The sequence below is a fragment of the Hypoxylon trugodes genome (assembly GCF_022578975.1).
Source record: "Hypoxylon trugodes strain CBS 135444 unplaced genomic scaffold F4822scaffold_8, whole genome shotgun sequence".
Taxonomy (NCBI): Eukaryota; Fungi; Ascomycota; class Sordariomycetes; order Xylariales; family Hypoxylaceae; genus Hypoxylon; species Hypoxylon trugodes.
This window is the reverse complement of record NW_026250023.1, coordinates 2,331,251-2,355,462: the sequence shown is the minus strand read 5'-3', so window position 1 is coordinate 2,355,462 and position 24,212 is coordinate 2,331,251. Positions and strand designations below refer to the sequence as shown.

General features: G+C 46.7%; 7 protein-coding genes across 7 annotated transcripts; 3 read left to right on the top strand and 4 right to left on the bottom strand.

Annotated features, from left to right (window-relative positions):
* Positions 1 to 1,333: 1,333 nt before the first annotated feature.
* Positions 1,334 to 2,939, bottom strand: F4822DRAFT_355974 (uncharacterized protein). Its single transcript, XM_051456031.1, has one exon. The coding sequence runs from the start codon at positions 2,520 to 2,522 to the stop codon at positions 1,551 to 1,553; it is 972 nt and encodes a 323-aa protein (XP_051311613.1). The 5' UTR covers positions 2,523 to 2,939; the 3' UTR covers positions 1,334 to 1,550.
* A 24-nt stretch (positions 2,940 to 2,963) lies between these two features.
* Positions 2,964 to 3,881, bottom strand: F4822DRAFT_414282 (uncharacterized protein). The gene has a single exon (XM_051459125.1). It carries the CDS (start codon positions 3,546 to 3,548, stop codon positions 3,195 to 3,197), a length of 354 nt encoding a protein of 117 aa, XP_051311612.1. The 5' UTR covers positions 3,549 to 3,881; the 3' UTR covers positions 2,964 to 3,194.
* Positions 3,882 to 4,311: 430 nt separating this feature from the next.
* On the top strand, positions 4,312 to 4,813 carry F4822DRAFT_432695 (uncharacterized protein; the record flags this gene model as incomplete). The annotated part of the gene is made up of 3 exons (XM_051461697.1): positions 4,312 to 4,517; positions 4,571 to 4,689; positions 4,740 to 4,813. 3 exons carry the CDS (start codon positions 4,312 to 4,314, stop codon positions 4,811 to 4,813), a joined length of 399 nt encoding a protein of 132 aa, XP_051311611.1.
* A 724-nt stretch (positions 4,814 to 5,537) lies between these two features.
* F4822DRAFT_414280 (uncharacterized protein) lies at positions 5,538 to 6,596 on the bottom strand. Its single transcript, XM_051459124.1, has one exon. It carries the CDS (start codon positions 6,182 to 6,184, stop codon positions 5,792 to 5,794), a length of 393 nt encoding a protein of 130 aa, XP_051311610.1. The 5' UTR covers positions 6,185 to 6,596; the 3' UTR covers positions 5,538 to 5,791.
* A 493-nt stretch (positions 6,597 to 7,089) lies between these two features.
* F4822DRAFT_355931 (uncharacterized protein) lies at positions 7,090 to 10,724 on the top strand. Its single transcript, XM_051456030.1, has 5 exons — positions 7,090 to 7,299; positions 7,362 to 7,605; positions 7,659 to 7,712; positions 7,774 to 8,091; positions 8,146 to 10,724. The coding sequence occupies exons 1-5, from the start codon at positions 7,133 to 7,135 to the stop codon at positions 10,519 to 10,521; spliced, it is 3,159 nt and encodes a 1,052-aa protein (XP_051311609.1). The 5' UTR covers positions 7,090 to 7,132; the 3' UTR covers positions 10,522 to 10,724.
* An 8,381-nt stretch (positions 10,725 to 19,105) lies between these two features.
* F4822DRAFT_432691 (putative multicopper oxidase) lies at positions 19,106 to 21,390 on the top strand (the record flags this gene model as incomplete). Its single annotated transcript, XM_051461696.1, has 7 exons — positions 19,106 to 19,432; positions 19,485 to 19,986; positions 20,042 to 20,094; positions 20,147 to 20,291; positions 20,353 to 20,637; positions 20,698 to 20,966; positions 21,019 to 21,390. The coding sequence occupies 7 exons, from the start codon at positions 19,106 to 19,108 to the stop codon at positions 21,388 to 21,390; spliced, it is 1,953 nt and encodes a 650-aa protein (XP_051311608.1).
* Positions 21,391 to 22,176: 786 nt separating this feature from the next.
* On the bottom strand, positions 22,177 to 24,161 carry F4822DRAFT_414262 (Cloroperoxidase). The gene is made up of 5 exons (XM_051459123.1): positions 23,701 to 24,161; positions 23,459 to 23,651; positions 23,272 to 23,319; positions 22,926 to 23,197; positions 22,177 to 22,875 (listed from the first exon to the last, which is right to left on the bottom strand). The coding sequence occupies exons 1-5, from the start codon at positions 23,792 to 23,794 to the stop codon at positions 22,703 to 22,705; spliced, it is 780 nt and encodes a 259-aa protein (XP_051311607.1). The 5' UTR covers positions 23,795 to 24,161; the 3' UTR covers positions 22,177 to 22,702.
* Between the last annotated feature and the right edge of the window lie 51 nt (positions 24,162 to 24,212).

The following is a 24,212-nucleotide window of genomic DNA, read 5'->3' as shown; positions in this document are numbered from 1 at the left end:
CACCATCTCTCACCATCTCTCAATTAGTGATCCGCCTTAGAGTCTAGACGGTATCGACCATGCGAATCCAATTCCTACAATTCGATCTAGATTTCCCATCGATTTTTCCCACTCTTCAGTATATTATGGAACGCACGTGGCTCTATAACAATCCCTCCTGCAACCATCAGGAGACTTTCAATGACCTGATGCAAGAATTATCAGCTAGGTGCTACGCCTCCTCGGATTGGCACTTATCAATACGCATCTTCCCGCCCAGGCCCCGGTCGTAGGAGATCTGCGTAATTCCTGCTTGCTTCTAGATTGGGTTGGTTTTGGCAGCATGGCAAAGACAAAGAACTTTTCCCTTTTCTACAATGACAAAAAAGTCCGCGGGCCGATTGACCGCAGTCAGATACTTCAAATGTGGGCAAGTATTGAGGCGACGAGTCACGACGAACAGGCAAGAAAACTTACGATGAAAACGAGAAATACCGAATTGACTCAATATGTAAAAGGCCTCCCACGTCGAGCGATGTTACTACTGGTTATAGGTTAAATCCTCTATTCCCGCGGATAACCCATTTTAAGTGGCATGTTGACCATCCTCACAATTCTTTTCGTGAAAAGATTTCATTTCTCTCAGTTGGTTTTTGAAAATCAACGCGCGAGGCTTCTGGTTCTTTGTTACTAAATCAATTACGCGAATTTCTTATGGCGGCGGGCATTTTTACCAGACTTGGGGAACTAAACCACCTACAAGATGGGAAAATTTGGGCGAATGATAGGGGATCGCCGCTGTAAAAAGACCCCTAGTCGGGTTCGTTTCGTTCTAGTTGCGCTGCGGCCGGCGCCGCCGACACCAGTTTTCTCAGCCCGTATTGCAGCGTCTACTGCCGACCAGGCTCATACATGCGAAACCGAACCGCGACGAGAAAAATGCACCAAGAAGAACGTGTATAGAATGTTCTTCCTCCTACGATCACCTTCTTCCCTTTGCGATAGATATTTGACAAATTTATTACCGAACATCAAGCACTCCGCGAGAAGAGATTCAGAAACGACCCTCATTCACATGCTCAAGCGGGAGCGCGAAGGTCTCAATTCGCACGATACCAAATCGGGTCGAAACGAATAAGGAAGCGAGTCAGATATCCCTTAAAAGTACAATTATGGATCCCATAGAAAATCGAGGGGAGTTTCGAAGCCCGCGATAACAGATTCTCTTGCGAAACCTAGAAATTTGTTGAAGAATATCTTTGTAACACTCATTCCCAGTGTTCCGCGCTAAATACCTGGAAGTTCTTCCTGCTAATAATTCAGCGCACCGACCAAAACGGTCCCAAGGCCCAACCAGGTAATCTGTAAATGGCACATTGGTGAGAGGCACGGTTTACGTACGGAACATAGAGAACTCGAATGCGGATTTTACCTATTTATCATTTATTCTTGAGATTTATTCTAAATTCTAATGTATGCTTAGGTACGCGCGCCAGAAATTACCACCCAACGATATTTGTATACGGCGCAATTTACAGAACACGACACATAAGTGGAGGTATTAGTAGGCCTCAAAATACATAGTTGGCGCAATAGTGGGCACCGGTTGCCCTGTCCTTCCTCGTCACTTTGTGTCGGCAATGACGGGAGGTAACATCCAATCTGGCCCGATCATGGCGACAAGGACAATAGTGATCAAGGGTGCCGGCTACGTTGTGATGACAGTGGCAGTAATGATCAGCGAAAGCATTAGCTCTCCAATGAGGTCGAGGGCAATGATGGTCAAGCAGACCTTGCGTATTATGGTGACGACAGCCTCTAGCAGAAGCTAGCCAGCAGGCGTCAACAAGCTTCTCGTTTTTCGCATGGGTAGGGCAATAAGGGGCGCAATCTTGCTGCTCATCTTCATAAAAGAAAAGCTCGAAGATCCTATCATCTCCATCGATAACGTACTCTGGGTTTCGAGACGATGCAAAGTCCACTGGGTTCCCGTCTTCATCAACATCGACATTGATATAACCGTACACGGACAGAGTCCCTGCGTCAGTCCCAAAGGCGAGGGACATGTGCGGGTCCGCTTTTGCGCTCCTATGTCCGAATAGTATGGTATCGGGGTTGAAGATACGTATCCTGTCTCCATCCCTATTTATAAACTTGTTGGACTGCGCTGCATATCTGATGTATACATGGGTGACTTCGTCCAGACTTAAGGCAGCTTCCCGAGCAAGAGTCTGATTCGCCTCCCTCAGTTCGGCGTCGAGGGGTACCTTACCTAGCCAGACGAGCTTGGGATCTTCGACTGTACCGCTACCACTTGCCCGGTCCTCTTCATCCTCCCCATTAAATTTAGGTCGTGCTTTCCCTTCCGGCATCTCCATATCGGCATTCCAGTGCTTATGGGCGGCTTCTGTTGAGTCTGTCTTGACTTTCTTGGATGCTGGCTCTTCTGGGGTAGCTGCAACCTGTGCTTCTACGTCTTCATCAATGGCCATATCGTCGGCCTTTCGCTTAGTAATGGGGGTTTGGGTCGGAGTAGTTTCCATTATGGACAAGTTCGGGATGTCTGGTCTTTGAAGATGAACTATTTTAGTAAGACTTCCGGGCTGATATCGAAGCAAGATACCCAATGAAATATCTTGCAGAGATAGTTGATCCTATATAGTAGGTTTCCCTCATTGGCTTCAATAGCTACAAGGCCCTTGTTTCCACAAGACAAAGGTGAACAATTATGTCTTTTAACGGGCCAAGTTGTAATAAATCCACAGGTGGATGCTCGTTTGAGAAGTTGGTCAATGAAAGAATCTTTACATGATGCGAATTGAAAAACAAACGGCAGCCAAGACATCAAGCACAAAGATCCGTGATTCTCCAGATATGAAAGACGATAGATACCTACTTAATTTCTATTACTTTATGATGATGGACACTTAGCTTAGGAAGGTGACTTATCGTACCTCTCATTTGTAAGTTTTCATTCAACCCTTCTTCCTCTTTGCCAAGAAAGCCCCACATTACGAGGGTAGTACCTAGGTAATAGAATAAACATGATATCTCACATCTAACACATGAGCCAGCGAGTAGTAACGGGAGATGCCTAGTATGAGTGGCGCATCGTACTCAAGATTATCGTTAAGAGTCATATCTACCGTCGCATCCAACTACCTTAGAATTTCTTAGTCACGACGTAACTTTCGCTAATGGAGACTCTACTCAGCTCAACGCCCCTGTCCAGCAGACCTGCTCTCACCACCACCCTTCTTGGAAGAGCTTCTCCCCTCTTCAGCCTTTTTATACATACATTTAGCAATATTAGGACGACATACGAAGAATAAAAGAAAGACGCCTAAACCCAAGACCGCAACAGAGCCCAGGGTGATACCAATTGGAACCCAGTTACTCTGTTCCGCATTTGCGGGTAATGAATCACCTTGGTGCTCGTCACGTTGCATGTGTCTATCTGATTTCGTGGGACCCCACTTGGGAACGCCAGTATCGCGGAATAAAGCTGTGCTCGACACCGTGGTAATGAAGAAGTAAAGAAGAAAAAGTAATGGCTGATGCATTTTCATCGACGCAATCTATAGTGGTATTTTAGGATCCTTGTGCCTTCGAGGTCGGAAAAAGGTGGCATTTTATACACGTGTTAGATGGTGGTGATATTGTTCATCGCGAAAACGCATCCTTTGGCAATCAGGGCCAATTTCTTTCATGGAAGAGAATGGATATTATATTGTTTACAAGAGATAACTATGCCATTGTTGGGTTTGATGAAATGCCTCTTTGTAGGCTTCTATATTGGGGATATGCCTTGAGTAACTCCTCGTGACACATGAAGGTCCTTCTCAACTCTGACGTTCCTAACGGGTTAGATTTATAGATGGGCATGTACTGATTGAATCACCTAAACCTCATTTAACATTAATAAGAATGATTGTCTAAGTTAAGATTGAAGAACATATCGTAGGCGCTTGATAGGTATTATACAGCTCACCTCTGAGTGGAGATGCAAACATTGGCCTTATAAGGTCATGACTTTGAAAGGACGAGGGTTTTAATGTAATATCTCGACCACAAACATCTGGCTTGCGGCAAACACCTATTCTGCATAGCGCAAACATGGAGTCTGCTTGAGTATCGCACCATGATGACTTCATGGTTTTCACAGTCACGATGTATTTATACCCACGTATCCCATGTTCGACTTCGAGGTGATTATTTATATAACTCCCCGAATCCTCTACGGTCGTTTCTGGTAACCTTTCGCATTTTCATATCCTAACATTCTCATACCAAATTTCCTTCTTGACCGCGTTAAGCTCTCCCAATTTCACGATGCAGATCGCATACCTCCTTTCCCTCGTCGCCTTCGCTTATTACGCCCAAGTGGACGGCAGCTTCGCAAGCCACTGTGAACACGTCTCCATCGTCAACGGGAAGGACCACACTGACCTACAAGCGAACTGCGGCGGGCAGTGCAATGTCCTCAACTTAGATCTATGCTACGCATCCCACCATGGAGGAATCTCAGCGCAAGACCAGTAAGAACTCCCCGCAGTATTTCTCAAGTTGCCCGAAACTAACCACCTCTCAGGGGACACTTTAACTCGCTATGCTACCCTAACACTTGTTCCTTGGACGGAACAACGCTAAATTGTGTATGTTATTACGACGACGCGGAGGGTCGCCGTAGGAATAGTTTCACGGATTTGAGTAAGCGATAGTGATTCTAATGGGTTGGGGGTGTAAGCTAATATTTATAGATGAACTTATCTCTGCTGACGGCGGGATTTTGACGTGTTTTGGTAATAAGGGTACTATTTTGCAGGCCTGTTAGAAGGGTCCCTAAAGCTTCAGCTTTAGGTGTCGAATGCGCTGTTTATGGTGGGGGTGGCGTTGATTTTAGGGCTTATGGGCTGGGATAACGCGGTCGCTAGATGGACGGTGCTTTTACGCTTTTTTTTTTTTTTTTCAATGGAAAGCTAGGGGATTTACGCAGTAGAATTAGGAAGGCAAAACTGGAATGTTTGTTGCATTGGAATTGGAAAATATACCTAACTCGACATTGATATGCCATTACGGCGGTCCAATAAGCTATAAATTGCCAGTGCGTTAAAATGCAGTACGAATATACAGTATGGTGGCGTACTGTACTGTGCCACTGTAATTACAGGGGGTCATGTGCTGAAGTCCCCTGTAGATACAGGGAGCTGTAGTGGTATATGCGCTATACCTGTGACTTGAGCCCTGTAGAGCGCTGTATTTACAGCACACTCCAGTGAAGTTTCAGTGGAGTGCTGTAGCTCGCTATAATTATAGTACTCTGTGCCCTATAAAGCCCTATAGATACAGCGCATTATAGCGTTTAATTGAAGTGCACTATAAATGTACTATAGGTGCGCTGTAATTATAGGGGCCTCAGCGCTGTTGTGCCCTATGGTTACAGCGCACCTTGGCACTCTGCTGAAGCCCCATATAATTACAGCACTTAGAGCCCTGTAAATTTAGTAATAATAATGCGAAATGCCATTACATTGAAAGATTTCATTGTATTTTGGGTATTGGCAGTTCCTATTAAGTTGGCGTACGGGACTTATGGTAGACGTAACTCGTGACAATTAAACTGTGAAAGAAATGCCATACCCCTATCTAACCCCTCGACGCTCCAACTTTTGTCGGCTTTTGGTGGAGTGGGTGGGGCTGCGCGAATAGTCTCAACTCGGTATAGCGCCCGGCGTCTTCAGAACTTCTTCCACGTTCCATTGCTTGCCAAGAATCCGGGGTTGGTTGGACATTCAGACTGGCTTGCTCGGCCTCAAGGACCGTTCTGATTACCACCTCCCGCATTATCTATTTCAATAATAGCATCTTCATTACCTAAAGCCGCAGCTTCAGCATTGCCACCTAATGTTCCTACGCCGCTGCCCAACGACTTTGTTTTGTCGCTGCTCGCCGGAACTGCGGGTCCCCCACCATTATCCGATTCGCGTACCCTATTACTGGCGAAGAGCCATGGAAGATCCTTCAAAAGGTTCAACAATGCCCCTAACACCGCCAACCCGAAAGCGCCCAACGGGCCTAGAATAGCAAACACTGTGAAACCGTATGATGCTTGTTGGAAGCGTTCGTCATATTTGAGCCGATCTGTAGCGAGTCCGACTTGCATAGCCGTCAGCACCAATGCGATAAAGACGGTGCCGGCAGTCATCCGGGGGAGGTTTTCGCGGAAGAGTGTTCTATAGTCGCGCCAGCCTCCGGGCAATTAAGGCTAATCGTCCAGACTTTCGGGTATAGTAGATATCTTGGAATAGGTTTCGAGTAAATCCTCCCGACATTATCTCATAATAGATGTAAATCCATTCGGTCGGATGCGGCGATCTCTCAACCCATAGCAACCTGAAAGTGCAACTGCGTAGCGGGGTGCATGCCACCGACAAACCAGAAATATCTCGTCATTTATACTAAACTACCGAGCAATAAATCCTGCCCTAGGAACTCCGGGACGCCCGTTAATGGGTCGGTGATAGTACGACGCTTCTTTCTTCTAGTACCTTGATGTGGTAAGAAACTAGCAAACCGAGCTTGAAATCATCTCCATCATTGAGGACGTCAAAACCAACCTACCAGTTATATTCAGTCCTTATTCTAGCTTATGAAATTTACAACTTATAGGTTCTTGGGTAATACCCTGCTTACCCATGGAAGTGACAGGCCATGAAAATTAGCTATCTATCAGGGTGCGTATATTAAGTAAGGAAAGTTATGAATTAGGGTAGGAAGAAAGCAGGAAGAAACGCCAGTGTCTAAGGCGTTGCTATTGTATTGCAGTGACGTACCTAGGTAACATCAGGTACATTTGGCCTTATATAGGTGGCCATTTTCTGCTGTACCAGCAGGGCATCAACCTGGGCACCCGTGGCCCAAGTGCCAGCCATACATGCAAGCCAATAACACCAATCTTGACCATTAAAATAAGACTATGAGATAGGCTTAAATGGGTTTTAGTAAACCGGTACCATGCAGCCAGTAGTACGATCGGCATTTAAACTGGCACTGTCCGGCGCCATTTGCACTTCACCTCGTCCAGTTTTCTGTCAACTTTTTCACATTGGTGTTGTCTAGTTCAGTGGATAAATCTTAAGGCGACCATCGTACCATGAGTCTTTGGAAAGCTATCATTGAGGCAGTGGCTTTGCTACTATGCTCCGCACTCTTATATCCATTAATTGTGAAGGTTTATCGTCGGCATGGCGAAAGCCGACTAGATGGCCTCTACGATAGTCGAAAATCGGCCGAAAAAGTGACCTCCAAGCCCAAGTTTGAGTAAGGGTCGACACCTAAGTTACCTAGATAGTTAGCTCATTTACTGAATTTTCCTACACTAGAATTATTGCTGTCCATAGTCTCGGCGCGCATTATGAGTACACATGGACTCGATCCGTCCCGACTAATCTCAACCCTACGGGAAGAGTTAATTTACTCGAATTGCTTGGGGAAACTTTCACCAATGCTCGTATCCGATATTTTTCTTACGATAGCTACCCGTGGGCTAATTCCCCCATTGTGGGCGCCAGAGAACTCGGCAAGAAGTTGTACGACGAGATCGTAAGCTCTCAGCAAGCCTATGAGGTAAAGATTGAATTTCTTGGAATGGCAAGTTTTATTAACAAAAGGTTTACCAGCATGTCCCAATAATATTTATTAGCCATAGTTTCGGTGGACTCGTTGTCAAAGAGGTGAGACAAACCTAGCGAAATTATTAATGTCAACCTTCAGGCGCTGACGCTCTATATGAAGGCGTTACGCCAATCTAGTGAAGCTAGAGCCAGCCCGCACAGAATTATCGATAGGACATGTGGTATTATTTTCCTTGGCACCCCCCATCATGGTTCAAATGCAGCTGCCCTCGGTACCTTTGCTGCCTCTTTACTCTCTCCTCTCGGCTCCACGACTCTATTGTTATTATCCCTGCGAAAAGATGAGAGTCACCTTTCGGACCTATCAGACGACTTTAAGAAGTGTCTCAACCAAAATAGTCAAAGAAAGAAAATTAGAATTGTTTCGTTCTACGAAACAAAGCCTACCTACCTATTTGGTTGGATCTACCTTGGCCGCGTATGCATCAACGGTCTCTGATCTATCGTGACAAGCTAATGTCTATATAGATAGATAGTCGATAGAAACTCGGCTAACGTACACGCTAACGAATGGCACCATATCGCTACTGATCACTCGGGTCTCAACAAATGTAGAGATGAGAATGAAGGCCCGTATCAAGCACTCGTTAAACAGATCAAATGCGTCTCACTGCCTAGCGATAAAGCAGATACTCTAATACGTGCAAAGTGTTATGATGACGAGAGGCTTCGAGTTGAACGTATTTCCGGCAAACAACTCGAATTAGAAAATTGCTATATTAATCTTACTATTTTAAGTCAAGATGGGAGGGGGACGACATCGGATACTCCATCACCTTCTACGAGGTCAATTGACGAGGCATCAGCGGACGACATGATAATAATAAACCCCCCTCCGCATTTTCGTTCCACTGAGCTAGATGACGAGAAAGCGTCGGAATCCATATCGGTTACTACATCACTTTCTACGAGATCACTTGACCTGGCTTCAAAGGACGAAATGGCAAAAATAAAACCCCCTTCAGATTTTCGTTTTATGGAGCTAGATGACGAGCCAGCGTCAGAATCCACATCCCCCAGCAGTATCAACCCTTGCTTTTTCGAGCCTCCCAGTTTTCCCGAAGAACATTCCGATTTCATTGTCCCAGAAGAGGAAATCGCTGCTCAAATTTTACCCGCTAATATCTTCGAGCCATGCACCGGACCTGATGGATTCTATGAACGACCAAGGCGGGTACTGATTCGAGGGAACGCTGGAAGCGGTAAAACGACGCTGTGTAAGAAGATAGTATACGATTTCAAACATGAGAAATTATGGAAGGGCTTGTTTGACCGTTTGTTGTGGGTGCCCCTGCGGCGACTCGAAACCTACGATCGATTATCTAGCCTAGAAGACCTATTTTACGAAGAGTATTTTTCGACTAACATGGGGTTTGAAGTTGACGGGAAAAGGCTAGCTCGTGCGTTACTTGAAGAAGTAACCCGAGAAAAGAAGACCCTGTTCCTCCTCGACGGTCTAGATAAACTACTCGATACAGAGCGTGATAATAGGGCACACCCATTACTTATGGCTCTTCTCAAGCAACCAAACTTCATAATTATGTCTCGTCCGTACGCAAAAGTTCCGGACGATATCAATGTTGATCTCGAACTACAACTTGTTGGGTTCTCTCGGTTTCAAGTCAGGAAGTACATCAACATGGCCTTTCCCGCGAAGGTTGAAGCCGATAAGGTATATGACTTTCTCCTTGACAATGGGCTTATTGAAGGGCTCGCGCGGATCCCAATTATTCTCGATGCAATTTGCCATACATGGGACGCTACCAGGCTAGGATCAGCACCACAGACAATGACTGTAGCGTACAACGCCATTGCAGAAGAGTTATGGAAGAAAAGTGGCTCGCAACGAAGCGGAATAGGTGTAGATGATGTCAAGGTTGGGGACAGTCGAACGCGTGACAAGACAGTCAAACATAAGGTTTCTCTTCTTGAAGCTCTTGCTTTCACTGGACATTACAATGGCATGATATATTTTAGCTCGAAGCATTACTCGGCTGTGTTAGACGAGTTCCAGCTATCCCATCTACCCGGGCGTTTTAATCCAATAACCGAATTCCAAACCGAGCTACGCCCTCTCACTTTCTTTCGGACTTCAGACCTTTCGCCAAAGCACGGTACACCAAAATATTACTTTATACATCTAACATTCCAGGAATACTTCGCTGCACGATACTTCGCGAGGCACTGGGAAAAGAAAAAACGACTCAAATGCCTCATATTCAAAGATGAAAATATATCCGCCCGCGAATTTATTAGAAAATTCAAATACGATAAACGATATAACCTCTTTTGGCGTTTTGTGGCTGGTTTGCTGGACGGGTACGAGAATCGAAAAATTGATTTCCTTGAGGAAATCGAATCAAAACCTCGCGACCTTTTGGGTGTTACGCATCAACGATTAGTCATGTGTTGTCTCAATGAGATGATCCAAAGGGATAATCATAAAAACTATATAGCGTTTTCCAAGTCTCGGGAAACCCAATTATCCAAGTGGCTTCGGTTTGGAGTCGCCTTAGAACCCAAGCTGTGGCATCCGTTATTATGGGGAAGGGAGTGGCTGGACCGTATAGTCGAGGAAGCAGCGGGAAGATCGATCAAAGATGAGGTTTCCATATCACTGCTTAAGTTATTCTTTGGGAGAATTAAAGGAAGAACAATTTCGCCGGCGCTCGTCAGAGTCATAACTACCTGGATTAATACTACGGACGCGGCTTTGCGAAACAGAATCCTCCCTATGCTCAGTTGTGCAAGGGAATTGCCGGCAGCCATCTTCTCTTTATTCCAAAATTTACTCCGCCGTACTCCGCGTCATCCTTCCGCCTACCAAGTATTAGAAATTATCTACTAACCAAACCAATTAGCTGATGATGTCCTCGTCACAGTCAGTGATACCTTCCTTGAAGAGTATTCAGGCCAAGAGATACTTAATCAGTGCCGAAAGGTTCTTGAAAAGCAGCGTGAGCTACCTGAAAAGGTCAGAAGTCAATTGAGACGTAGCTTAGAAGGCGATAACGAATCATCGGACATTCAACGTATAATATGCAAGATATTTAAACAGCGTGCTCAACTAATAAATGCCGCGCCTGCGCCCCCGCAACCTCTCAGAACCGCCATTGCTTATCCATGCCTCACAATACCAATATTAAGGACGCCTCAACTAAAACCAAGCGAAATCTTCAATGAAAACCAACAAAATCCTAGGAACTTTGGTGGGGGCTTCGGGGGTCCGGCCTTGGACTACGGTCCAGGGCCTATGCGGTTGCTCCGAGATATACTTACAGAAAATGAGAAGGATTGGCCTTTGTTAAACCACCAAGACAATTTTCCGATCCCATCAGGAGCGAGTGATGATGACATAGTAGAGAATTTATGCAAACGTTGGCTTTATCATAGCTTTCGGGATCGATGTGTTTGGTATGCTTACGAAGGAAAGCTCTATATCATAGGTCTGGGTAAAACCCATGATGTTGATATTCAAAACTCAGACATCCTAGATAGGATCACGAAGGCATTTAGAAAGTTGAGACACCCGGACTACTTGCCAAGTGACCACGGTCCCATCGAGGTCTCAAGTAGCTTAGAGGAGAAAACCTACAAGGTACATAACAGGAGACAACGATTGATAGCTCGGGATGCAACTACGCATCCTGGCTTGCGGATCAAACCAGCCCCATGGGATATAATCTAGCTTCGAACGATCCGATTGAGATTATGCTGTCATTGAGGGTTATTTTGAATATTGAATCTCTGACTATCATTTCCTAACCACTAGTGCATATTTATATACAAACTACTCCTCGCGCGCGTCGTTAGGATCTACTTCCCCCTAGATAGGGATCGTAGAAATGGTAGGGTCGTCACCGTCTACTATTGGGACGCCTCGGAAACAGTAACGTCCTCAGCAGGCAGGCTCCCGGTACGTAAGTCTTCCCGGTTTTCTCCCTGGCCCTTATACTCACGATGCCAACGATCAGCACCACTTCCATGTGACTCTACGCCAGCCTCATCAAGGCTTAACAGGCAGCACCAACCTTACCAACTTCTCGTCTGGGTCAAAAGGACGGCCCCGGGGCTCCTTATCAATGGCATCAAGATGCCCCGAGTTCTAGACCATCTCGCTGATGGCAGCCACTAGACTATGTGTGATAGGCATATATAGTCTTCTTCCGGGAGACCTGATATGGTGGTCGATCAATCGAATAGCTCGGCCCTTGATTATTTCGGTCGCGTATGATGGCCGCTTGAGCTAAATAATCTCGCTTTGTTGTCTGCTCATAGTCGCATCAATTGTCGTGCCATTGCGCGATTCCCTGAACTGATATGGCTCGGCCACGATGGAGGGCACCCCGGTCGCGTGGGTTGCGATTTCCATGATACGAACAGTTAATACCAAGGTATCTATCCATCCATTCCGGCCCCGATAGGACCCTCCCATTGGGCCATACAAGGAATTTTCAGCATGATGGAGAGGAGATGAGGTATGGAAACGGGGATGTATGGACAACATGATCGGTGTATTGGAGGAAAGGGTGAATGGGTGTGAGAAAAAGAGCGATGGTGAAGCAAGAGAAGTGTGGGTTTAAAGAACCTTTTTTTTTTTTTTTAATTTTTATACATATATTTTTTTTCTTTTTAAGTGTGTAGTTTTTAATTCTCTTCTTTTCCTAGTAGCATTCCCTTACACGCCATCGCACTTGACCTTGCCCCTGCCCCCGCTCCTGCCTCTTTCTCCTTCATCTAAAGCCTCCCTGTACGAGGAACGCCGGCGCGAGAACTGCTGGCGCATGAATTGCCGACAGCAGAATCAGTGACCCGGGGATCAGTGGCCCTAAAGCCACCGACTCTACGTCTGAGGCCGCCGATTCTGGAGTCCTCACTAACACTCCTGAACACAGCAGTCACCTCGGCGACTGTGTTCTCTACATCTTTGTCGTCGCCAACACTTAACAGATCCCTCAAGTTGGCGTTCTCCTCCGGTGAGGCAAGCTACCAGCCCTTCTTAGTCCACCTAATAGAAGGGCGATTATGAGAATCGTACCTCGAGGGCCCGTGTTTTGGGAATCCGAAGAGTCAGTGGGGCCGTTACTATTCTTACGGCCTGACAAGTCGATTCGAGTTATATTGTGGCTAGCAATCGGCGCCTGCCAGCCTTGGTCGTACTCTAACACCGACCGGCATTCTTTGCGGGTCGCCTCTTGAGCCCCATGTCTCCTCTTTTATCTTGCGGCAAGTCAAGGCAAACCGACGTTTCCCGTATGGGATTACCGAATCCCACTGCATCATATTAATCGGATGCTCAAGGAAGATAAAGGGGCGAGGATAAGCTCACATACCTTGACAGAAATTTGTGGATGCCAGAAACATCCCGCTTCTGCAAGATGTTTTCGTTAGGAGAGTGACAGGAGGTGGTAGAACGGGATGAGCCCGCTCCAGCAAAAGCTGCTTGGGGTGAAGGGAAGCTCCTCGTCCCTAGCGTACGAACCTCCAAGGGTCGGGCGGGGTAGGGGAATCGGCCTTCGCCTGACTCCTCGCTAGTCGATGCATCAAATGATCCACCATCTCTTCATCACTTCCGCCTCCGCTAGAACCAGTGCCTGTGGGCTTAGAGACGAGCCATCAAGACGATTATGGTGAGGCGCCGTCAATGTTCACTGAATTCTAGATCACACTCGTTAGCACATCGCTGAACAGATTCACCACATATCTATAAGTACGCCCGTATAAGGAAAACTCATAAGGTAAAACTCACCATCATCGAGTAGTTGATCTCTATACGCTTGGAGGTGTAGGGACTCCACTTCCAGTCTTGATCGCAACTATCGTCAGTCGGTCTGAACCCAGGACTCCGTGAGTGATTGGAATCGGGGCGGCATCCCTCCTCCCCTGTCTATCTAGATCATCCCAGTTTCAAGGAGAGGGGGGGAAAAAGCATTTAGGGGTGCGCATAAAGCTGTATCCTTCCTATGCTCTCGCCGTGTCGTGTTCTTACTGAGCCCACCCGGCCTCCCCGCTTCTCGTTGCTTGACGGATTGAGAAGCCTCGATGATTTACCCGCGCATGCAAATTCCGAAAAGCTAAACAATCTCCTCCAACATCCGTGACAGCTCGGCCGGTTATCGATTCCCTCCACAAAGCCCTCACTCCACCTCAATGAGGAACTTGTCCTTGGCCCCTAAATCTTGAGGCGCGGTCGTAGAGCGGATGCGACGCGGCGCACTGGCGACATGCGCCCTTCAGGTAGACGATGCATTGGCGGAATACCTAGGAGGTCGCCTCCCCCGCCATGACTACCGGTTGGGAGCTTTTTTCGAAGTGGCTCTGGCGGTGCGGCCTGATAATCATCATCGTCCGTACAGGTTCCACGACCGGACCTGAGTTGAGGCCCGCCACACGCTTCCGGACTTGGAAGTTCAGCTACATTACGAACAGTTAGTCCCGATTCTACTCAAGAAACATGATGATGACTTACCTAAAGATAACGTCGTATCCCGTCCAGGAGGTCCGGCGCTCTTAAGAGCCTTTATGCGGGGGGCTACAGCTAGGAGGTCCTCTGGGATATTCGGCCCACTGCTTGACCAGCATGAAGCGAACTCGTATTTAGAGCCTATTCGCGTACTGTGACAAATTCTGTTAGCGAAATTTCAATGGCAGGCGGATGAAAGTATTTCAACTTACTACGACTCGGTGATGTCCACCATTCTTTTGGGCGACAATCCGACGACTTGGAGAACGCCAGTGACGACGTTCTATCGGTGCTCACAACGGCGATACCTGAGAACAGTGCCAGCGCCGGCAGAGCCGACGGAGCTCTGAGATCCCAAGATAGTAGAAACGGGAGATGAAACCACAAGGCCGTGCTGATCTTTTCCACGAACGAGACATTGCGGCCGCAGCAACGGCGGCGCTGTATGATCTTGGTTCCAGTTAGGAGGGGCGGCCATTACGGCGAAGAGAGGTAATCGATGATTGATCTTGAAAATTAATCAAGGGGGAATGCGCTCAGCTATCGTGTTTCGCGGTCGCGCAGCACGACAATATAGTTGGCGAGAGAAGGTCTCGCCACGGAGGCAAATTCGACGGATGTGTCGCTCGAATATCCCAAGCCGGCGTCATTGGCACACGGCTACAGGACTGTCATTCTGCGAAAGAAGAAAAGATGACGATGAGATGATTGGGATTCAAGGGCTGGGGATATCGCCATTTTGACGAAGAGAGAGAATCAAACAGAAGTATGATAGAATGAACGCCGTTATAAGGGTTAAACCCAATGCTGCGACCGAGTGATTGTGGGCGAAGACTTCGCAGATACAGCAATTGAAATAGGAAGAGAATGGAGAGAAGAAGAAAATAAAGCCAGAGACGCGGCTTTCAACCTACTACGGCCTGTCGATCAGCTTAAGTTGCTGAGTGCCTAGACACTCGTGTTAGTGGGCGAGCGACGGCTCAAGTGCTTCAAGCAAGAAATCTTGCGTTAGTGGTAGGAGACTTACCAGTTCGAGTAGGGAAAATCCCGGCCGTATACGAAGACGATGGGATGTATGGTGAGTTCAAGATTATTTCCTTCCATGTTCTTAAATCATGCCAAGCTAGAGAAGGGTAGTGTGTGGCTGTTTCTAAGGAGGGGGAGCGGAATGGATTTGCTTGAAATTTCCTCTTTTTTTTGATTTGTTTTGTTTTGGTGAGCAATATTTTGGTCATTTAAATCTGCTTAGGATGTTTGAGGTGATGTGGAATAGCTGTGGCTAAAGAGTGGTGGGAATGTGATAGAAAGGGTGGTAAAAGTGGTGGAGGGATGGAGGGCTGAGAGGGTTGAGTGTTGGTGGTAAGACACAAGTAGGGTTTCTGGCAGATTTGAAAAAACAACATCGTGTGTTATGAATGCCCTAGGGTTCCAAGGCTTCATTTTTTTCTAGGCAGAAGGATATTATGTGGGAGGGCGACGATATGGCCCGCTTCTTATACGGGGTCGTCGAGTCTCTTGGCTTCGTGATTGGGGCAAAACACCACACAGCACCGACGATACTGCCTGTTGCGCGTTTCAAGTACTTCATTTGTACCTATAAGCCCCATGGGCTGTGCTAGAGGATGTTGTTCTAAGTAGATACATTACATCTTCAACATCGCCGACCGAAAAATATTAGCACATCACCTCCCTGAACGCTCCTGCCCCCATTTCATAAACAGTGGTCGTTCGTACCCTCATAGTGTAGTCGTTCCTACAGCCGTTCTCACAGTCGTTCTTACAGTCGCCCCTGTAGCTGTCATCGTAGTCGTTTCTGCAGTCTTTCCTGTTCTTAAAACATTCCTATGGTCGTTCCCACTACCAGTCACCGAACATATATATATACCTGAGTAGTCGTAGTTACCCATATTTTACAATAACTCTTGTAATCACAGCGTCTTGAATGTTCCTACGTTCGGTTTGTAAATGTAGACAGGGTCGTAATTACCCCCGACGGTGTGGGAGAACCCGTATTCGTCGTGATTGCCCCCGTCATGAATCGCTCCTCTGTTCAAAAGTCCGCATAGTCGTTATTACCCTCCTTGCATAACGCTCCCACGCCCATGGTACCCCTGTAGTCGTCCTTGCCTGAGTCGCATTGATCAACAATATGTGTATAGTCGTAATTGCCGTCACGTTAAAAACGCCCCTATATCCAATTGTTTACGTAGTCGTGGTTACCCCTTTTCACTAGGTAGGTAACGTTCTTGTATTCCAATGTGTGCACAGTCGTAATCAGCCCCATACATAAGAAATACATGCTGATTAGGTCGAAGGAATATGAATGTTCTTGCCCCTATAGTTGGTAAATTTGTACGTTCACAGGAATCCGTGGCTGCCCCTAAAAAACCCATACTTATTAGATCCTACCATTTCAAAGAGCGTGGGCGTTCTTGCACATATAATATTCCCGCACGTTACGAGGCTTTCGTGGATGCTCTTGCTACTATTTCGTGGATACATTTGTGATGGCGAGTGCCTTCACAGGCCAAGGGTACATAACCACCCAACTACACACCATAAAGAGGTCAATATTGGGCTAATGTTGCCATTCAGGTCAACACTTCATCGTGCAGGATCCCATCCAGCAACACTCCCTTTTCATAACATGATTATCATAACATGATTTACACCAAAGTTTGAATACGAATAACTTGGTAAATCCAATCAGTTCCCAGGTCTTCAATTGAAAGAAACCCAATCTCAGGTGTGCTTTATGGGGCTTATTCTTGCGTTGTTGAAAAAAGTCCCGCGTGCTAATATCTACCGTAGGTTCACTAGGAAAAAATGAAAATTTTGATGTGAATTTCCCCAGATAGGAGAATAGGGGTGAATAGACCTTCCAGACATTATGTTGTTAATAATTGAGGTTTCTAGAATGAACTGTTTGGATCCAAAACATAGCTGCATTTCAAATACCTACCCAAGTAGTGGTGAAATCGTAGTGAAGCTATGAGTAACTTTCTTCTATTTTTCAAAGGGTGTTGGAGCTTGAATTCGACTCATATAGGTTTTAACATGAGTCGATTTCAACATCAAGTACTTACTCGAATATGATTATACATAAACAAAACCCGTTATTCTCACTGGTATCTTGGCTTTTGGTAAACGCCTCTATTTGGAGTCCTGCAAATTGCCTATGATTGGTTATTTGGATGGTGTCTCTGGCGGTTCTTAAAACTCCCAACGGAAGCAAGAGAGGCTTGGCATCTATGCGAATATTTAAAAAGTGCTTTTGATAAATCTTGAAGATCACAATTAATAAACGTCATTAAATCCTCTAAGACAACGCGAGCCACACGGGAAAGGGAGTCTTTGTCCCGTACCGGTTTCAGTGCTGGTTATGTTCCTCTAACAGTCTTGGAATCCAACACAAAAGGACCAACCTCTTGGCTTTTTCAATTTGCGAAATAGATTAATGAAGTGATAGCTTACCGCGCCGCCCCTTTCCTTTTGGGGAGTGGCTGTCAGCCTCCATACCTCAAGGCAGCACCAACATGCACGTAGCATCGGCTATCATCGCTCTGTAGTTATAGATACAGTCCTCGCTAGGCGGTCTACACGTCATTAAACTAATTTAGGACATTTTCTCGATTCTTCTCTCCCGATTGAGATAGTTCGTGACCCGAACCAATATATTGCAACCGACCAAGCGCACGGGAGAAAAGAAAAGCAACATATATGACTCCTCAAGTCCTTTACAAACATATCAGTGAATGTGTAACGAAGCTATTTTTATAACAGGTACCCCAACTTCTGGTATAACCCATTCATCAAAACTACTCAATTGGGTTATATGGGATTTTGGTAATATCAGGAGCACGTAAGTCCAAGATTGGCGTAGATGATGTCGAAGTACGTAACGTAATACGAACAATAATTCTAACGCCTCAAAAGCCTGATATATGCCCTTTCTGGGTATAACTTACTAGATAGTACGTAAAAGCAATGTGTCTAGTTCAGTATCTAATCTACGGAGGAGGTAGTGACTATTACGGCACTCTAAAACATGTTTACGATTCAATCTTTAGCTAATCTCCAGACCATGTTCGTTTACTGCCTAGCCATCATTAGGTGCCTAGCTAATCGCAATACGAGTTTTGTTGGTGTGTTGAATTAGGATACTCGCTTACCATATATATCAAACGTTTTATCGCTGTCGAAATCTGACGCGAAGTCCTACATGGCACAACTTGCGTAGGTATATACGCGAGTTTAGGTAGCCTCACGTAATATGATATACAGCCACAATTAATTCCCTTGATATGTAGTACAGACCGGTTCAGTCATGAAGTGTCAGGTGTTTCCGAGAAATGCGCGAAGACGGCACAATCGATGGCATTCTTCCAATTGCGGCGGAAGCACTCACCCGAGGCTAACTAAGGCTTACCATTAGGGCTTACATGTTCAGCCCCTTCACGTTACACAAGTTACAAGTTCGCGTGACATTCCTAACAGTAACGGCGTTGTAGACTTGCTCTTAGTCTCCAACGTCAGACATCATAATATCCTATTCAAGTTCACCGCCGCTAGCTTACCAGTTCCGGCCGAGCGAGCCGCCCTTTCAGCGCCCTAACAGAAGAAGAATAACACGCCGAGAAATGGCCCGGTTTCGAGAACGCCTTGATATCACTCGCCGATGAGCGAAAGTGTTGGTTTCTAACGGCTGGGATCTACCATTGATATGGAAGCATCTTCATCACATTGGTTCATGATGTGGCTCATCACATCAAGAAAGAACTTTAGCCCCCCTCCTTTTCGTGTGGCGATAAGCGTACCTTATGATCCGTAAAAGGATACGGGCGGAGGGAGCCGTTGGCGAACGATTGCAGATTTCTTTGCGCATCTCCCCGAGTTCGTCAAGCCTTTTAATGCTCGACTCTGTGCTCTAACCCTCTGCAAAGATACCCCGCCGCCCAAGTCGTTCAATATGAGTTTCTACGAGACTTGTAAAGCTGTTGCTCTCTCAATCACCACCATCTTTTCCTTGCCATTTCATATTGGAAATAATGGCCCTTCTAACCAAGCTGTCCTCTCATTTGGTGATATTAATGCGGTAAAGGCGTCCCCTAGGTTCCCGGCGCCTCATGGCCCGGAGTCAGGTGAAAGCTTCATATGCGAATACCCAACCCTCGGAGACGGCTGGGAGTCTTGCTCGACCCCAGACGACCGTGAATGTTGGCTGAAGGGCCCAAATGATACATACGACATAAACACAGACTATGAAATTCGCGCTCCTCCAGGGATCACTCGAGAAGTAAGTCCCTACGTCGTGATCGTCTCTCTTCGTGTAATTGATGTCGTGACAGTATTATCTCGAAGTTGACGAGATGCCTATCAACGGTGATGGCGTCGTAAATCCAGATGGCAAGGTATTCAACCAGACTTACCCTGGCCCTTGGATCCAAGCATGCTGGGGTGATACCATTAAGGTCACGGTCAAGAATAAGCTCCAATTTAACGGTACAACGATTCACTGGCACGGTATCAGGCAGAACGGAACTTTCGAAATGGATGGTGTCAACGGTGTCTCGCAATGCCCTATCGCCCCGGAAGACAGCTACACGTACGAATTCAAAGCTGTCCAATACGGATCATCCTGGTATCACAGCCATTACTCCTTGCAATACGCTGACGGCTTAGCTGGACCTATCACGATCTACGGCCCATCTTCGTCTAACTACGATGAAGGACGAGACCCCATCCTAATCACCGACTGGAGCCATCATAGTGCATTCGAGTCTTGGCAGCGAGAACTCACGCTTGAACCAGGTCTTCCTACCATGAACGGAGTGTTGATCAATGGTATTGGTGCGTTCCACTCGCTCTCTTTTATACCGTCGGTGTCTTTGTTAATAAGTCTCAGGAAATTTCGCCGGTAGCTTTCCGACGGAGAGGTATAACATGACAGTAACGAAGGTAAGGTTCCCCTCCAAGAGAGGATCATGGTGTACTAACAATCGAGACATAGGGCAAGAAATACATCCTGCGTATCATTAATACATCAGTCGACACAACTTGGATCTTCAGCATTGATAACCATAACCTTACTGTTATGTCCACGGACTTCGTTCCGATTAAACCTTATGACACGGATCACATTGTTATAGGAATTGGTGAGCCAATAACATCCATGGGATCATAATAGCAATCACTGACTCGTATCGTATTTTGCAGGTCAAAGATACCACGTCGTCCTGAACGCGGATCCCATCAATACTGATAAGTTCCCTGCAGCGTCGGACGGGAACTATTGGATTCGCACGGTCGCAACAACTGGATGCCAAGGATTCGAAGTTGGCAACGAGCCCGATGAGCGCCAGGGCATTCTCCGATATAACGCTAGTAGCATCGATGTGCCCACTACCTTCAGAACCAACTATTCCCTAGCCTGTCGCGACGAGAATTACACGTCGCTAGAGCCCATTCTTCAGTGGAATGTTACTCCCGTTGATCTTGGCGGTAAGGACACCAATTCATGAAAAAGATGGCCATCGATGAATCTAATTCGTTGGACTTTAGCTGCTCAGCCGTACGTAGTTGGAACAGACCAGAGCCCGAATAGGCCAGCCTCCGGAGACAACTTCGCGTTTTGGTCTTTTGGAGCAAACCCTATGTGGTTGAACTTCTCCGACCCGACCGTCTTGAACCTCGATAACACAACGTGGGACACGGACTACGTAGTCGTGCCGGATAGCAACAAAGGGGGGTGGGTATATATGGCCATCGCTGCTCCCGAAGCCAACCAAGCCATCCTCTCAAATAAGACTTTCCCCACGGCCGCACATCCCGTAAGTCCAAAAGAAAATGTCATCGAAGAGAACCAGTCTAATTCTTCCACAGCTACATCTCCACGGTCACGACTTTGCCATCCTCGCACAGGGTGACAATGTCACGGAGATAGCAAACACGACTTTGAAGTTCGACAACCCACCACGACGCGATGTAGCATTGCTCCAGGCTGGGGGGTTCCTTGTGGTGGCATTCAAAGCCGACAATCCCGGCTCCTGGCTTTTCCACTGTCACATCGCCTGGCACGCGTCTAGTGGCTTGGCCATTCAAATCCTAGAACGCCAACAGGAGTTGCAGGCGTTGTTCACCGAGGAGAGGCTGAAGGAGCCGAAGAGAGTGTGCGGTAACTGGGATTCGTGGTTTTCGGACAAGGCGAATCTGTGGAACGCTACCGGTGTGTTCCAGGATGACTCGGGTATCTAACGGTCGTAATCACTAGTCTTACTCTCTTTAAAAGCGTGGCGGTGTTTTTCGTTCTAACTATGGGGGTTGATGTATGATAAATTATCTGCAGTAGTACACGAAGTCATTAATTGTCTATTCCCTCGGTGCCGTATTCATTTGTTACCATACTGAAGAGCTGATCTGTTTGAACTTCCGGCAATATCGCAGTTGACGTTTATTCCCGCTCGTCTCGTCTCCCCACTTGAAGGTCCTTGTCTCCACAGCGAGCCGCAATCAATACGATCTCGGAGGGTTCGTCACGCGCTTATCTCACTGAATATGTACCCCATATACGCTTAACGCATCGTCGGGTCTCGTTCGATCTCCGGTCGTGTCTCGGGTAGGATCATAGGAAATTCGACTTCCCTCATCGTATATGTCGGGATTTTCGGTTGATTTGGGTCGGCCATACGCACATTGCAATATTACGTGGTCCCCGCGAAAGAATAGGGGGCGAAATATAGGAAGCCTGTACCATTATGGTTATATCGGGCGATTCCGATTCGTGTCGACAATTCACCGATTGGTAGTCGAAAGTGTAATCGACCATTGACTCATCCGAATAACCGATATACGGGAGAAAATGATACCATCTTCAACCAGCCAGCCCCCTTCATCTTACGGCTTTCGTTATGATTATATCACGTGTGAAGACGCGTTTTTGATGACGTAATAATCGAATCGTTCCAATCGGGGATGCTTATCTTATCGGCGATAATCAACCCTTAAAAGCCACAGCTGAATGCCCCCTTCTCGACTCACGATCCGCAACCGACAATTGCAAAGGGTCATTTTTCGCATTCCATATGGCATCGCCGGGCTCGACTGGTTTCCACTCTATGAAGGTCGACACCAAGCGGCCTAGATTGTGCAAGACCGACCTAAGTACTTTAGATATGGCCTCGGCACCGGACCCAACCAACCACCCAGCCACGTAGCCGAAAGTGAGAGGGTGAGAGCAAGCGGCGAGAAATCTACATTATACATTCTCTAGCTCTAAGTATCCCCGTATAATTTCTTTGCGACAGTAGCATTCCACGGCACAGCCCGACGAGAGTTTGTGATAGCTGACAAAAAATGCAATTCCGTCGCCGAGTTATAGGAGCTTCCAAATAGTTCTACTCTTCCCAGGGTAGCTTATCACGCATAAGGTAAAGCCGCAAGCGAAAAGGTCTTTTTTAGATACATTCAGCATCTCTCAACTACTGGAGCTCTAAAGATCTCTCGAAAAAGCGCTATCCTAAGTACATGTAATCTTCAACTTAAACTATAGAACATGAATTGAATCTTGCTACAGATTCAGTCCAGCGTGAAGGTCCCGACGTCGGGTCGAGACAACCGGCTCACCGGTCGTGATTAGGCTTGTAGCGTTGCTGATGGTTTGGGTCAGCCTCGTAATGTCATCAAGGCTGACAGTGGCATTTCGAATACTCCATCCCAATTCCGCAGGGAAACGCTCATTTTCTAAGAATTAAAGGTTAGGTCGCTCACTCATACGCGATAGGGGAACTCACCGAAGAAGTATTCTACCAAGTTTCGATTGACAGTGGCAGCTTGCAAGTCTCCAAAGGCCACAATAGGGGCAGAAACTTCGCCAAGACTAAACTGTTCCATCGTTGTTGTGAAGGTGTAGTTCGGGTTGAATGCCTTTGAGTTAACCTGGCGGGCTATCTTTCCATTGGCTAGCATGTTCGCGTCGAGGACGGGACCAGTCCAGTATGTCTTAGTCTCTTCGAAGATCGTTTCATTGAAGATGTGGTTATTCCCGAAGAAGGCGTCCGATCGGCTATAACCGAGTGTCAGCATTGCCGTCGCTAGCTTAGGCGTGGGGTCATATCAGGGGTAATTTCGAAGACTCACCTCAAGCTCGCATCATGTTCCAAGACATTATGCACATTAAGCTGGTCACTATGAATAGCAGTTAGTATATAGTTGGCCTGGCTGCGACACTACTATATAAAAGCCCGGGCAGCTGTTCGCAACAAGTGTATTCTGCTCCCCCAGAAGCTTCGTAAAGGTAAGGCGACTAGCGATGGTGTATGCTTACAGAGTGAAGAAGGTAGCATTAGGCTCCGGGTTCGCGACAATAGCCATCTCGAACATCAGAGTCCCAAGTGATGTGTTGAAATGAAGAGCCGAGGCCAAGGCGTTCACCGTTGTTTCTTTGGTAATGTTCCTACCGTCGCGAGGTAGGAATCCATGATTCGCCAAAGTATTCAGCATAGGACAAGGCCCTCGGACTGCATAGAATTAGCGATGTAACAGACACATTCGTATTTCTCGCCTTACAGTCGCTTGGCTCAGGTGCCTTCCATTGATGGTAGGGACATTCAGCTGCAACTAGTGCGATGCCGAGGACGATTGGAAGGGTAACAAGCTTCATGATGTGATATGTCCGAGTGCTCTCGACTTGCCGGTCTCAATATATCGGGTAAATAGAAATTTTACTAATTATGGCCCGTATAGTCCGTACATCTCCTCGTAGAGCAGTGAGAATAAGGTCTATCTAAGTAAATGCAAAGATCTACTAGCAATCTGCTCGCCCCTGACTCTCTGGTCCTGGATTACGCAAGCGTATATTAGGGAAAACATCACAAACGCGGCTTAGCAACTCATCCGACCGCCCTATTCATGACGGGTGAACCTGAAAAGGCCATCGATACCACTTAGCTACATATGCTTGGGAGATCATCACAATAATTTCGGGGGCTTGGCTCGTTGTTGGTGTAATGCCCTGCCATCGAGGACGCACATCCAGCCAATAGGATCGATGATATTACAATCGAGTACGATATACGAGA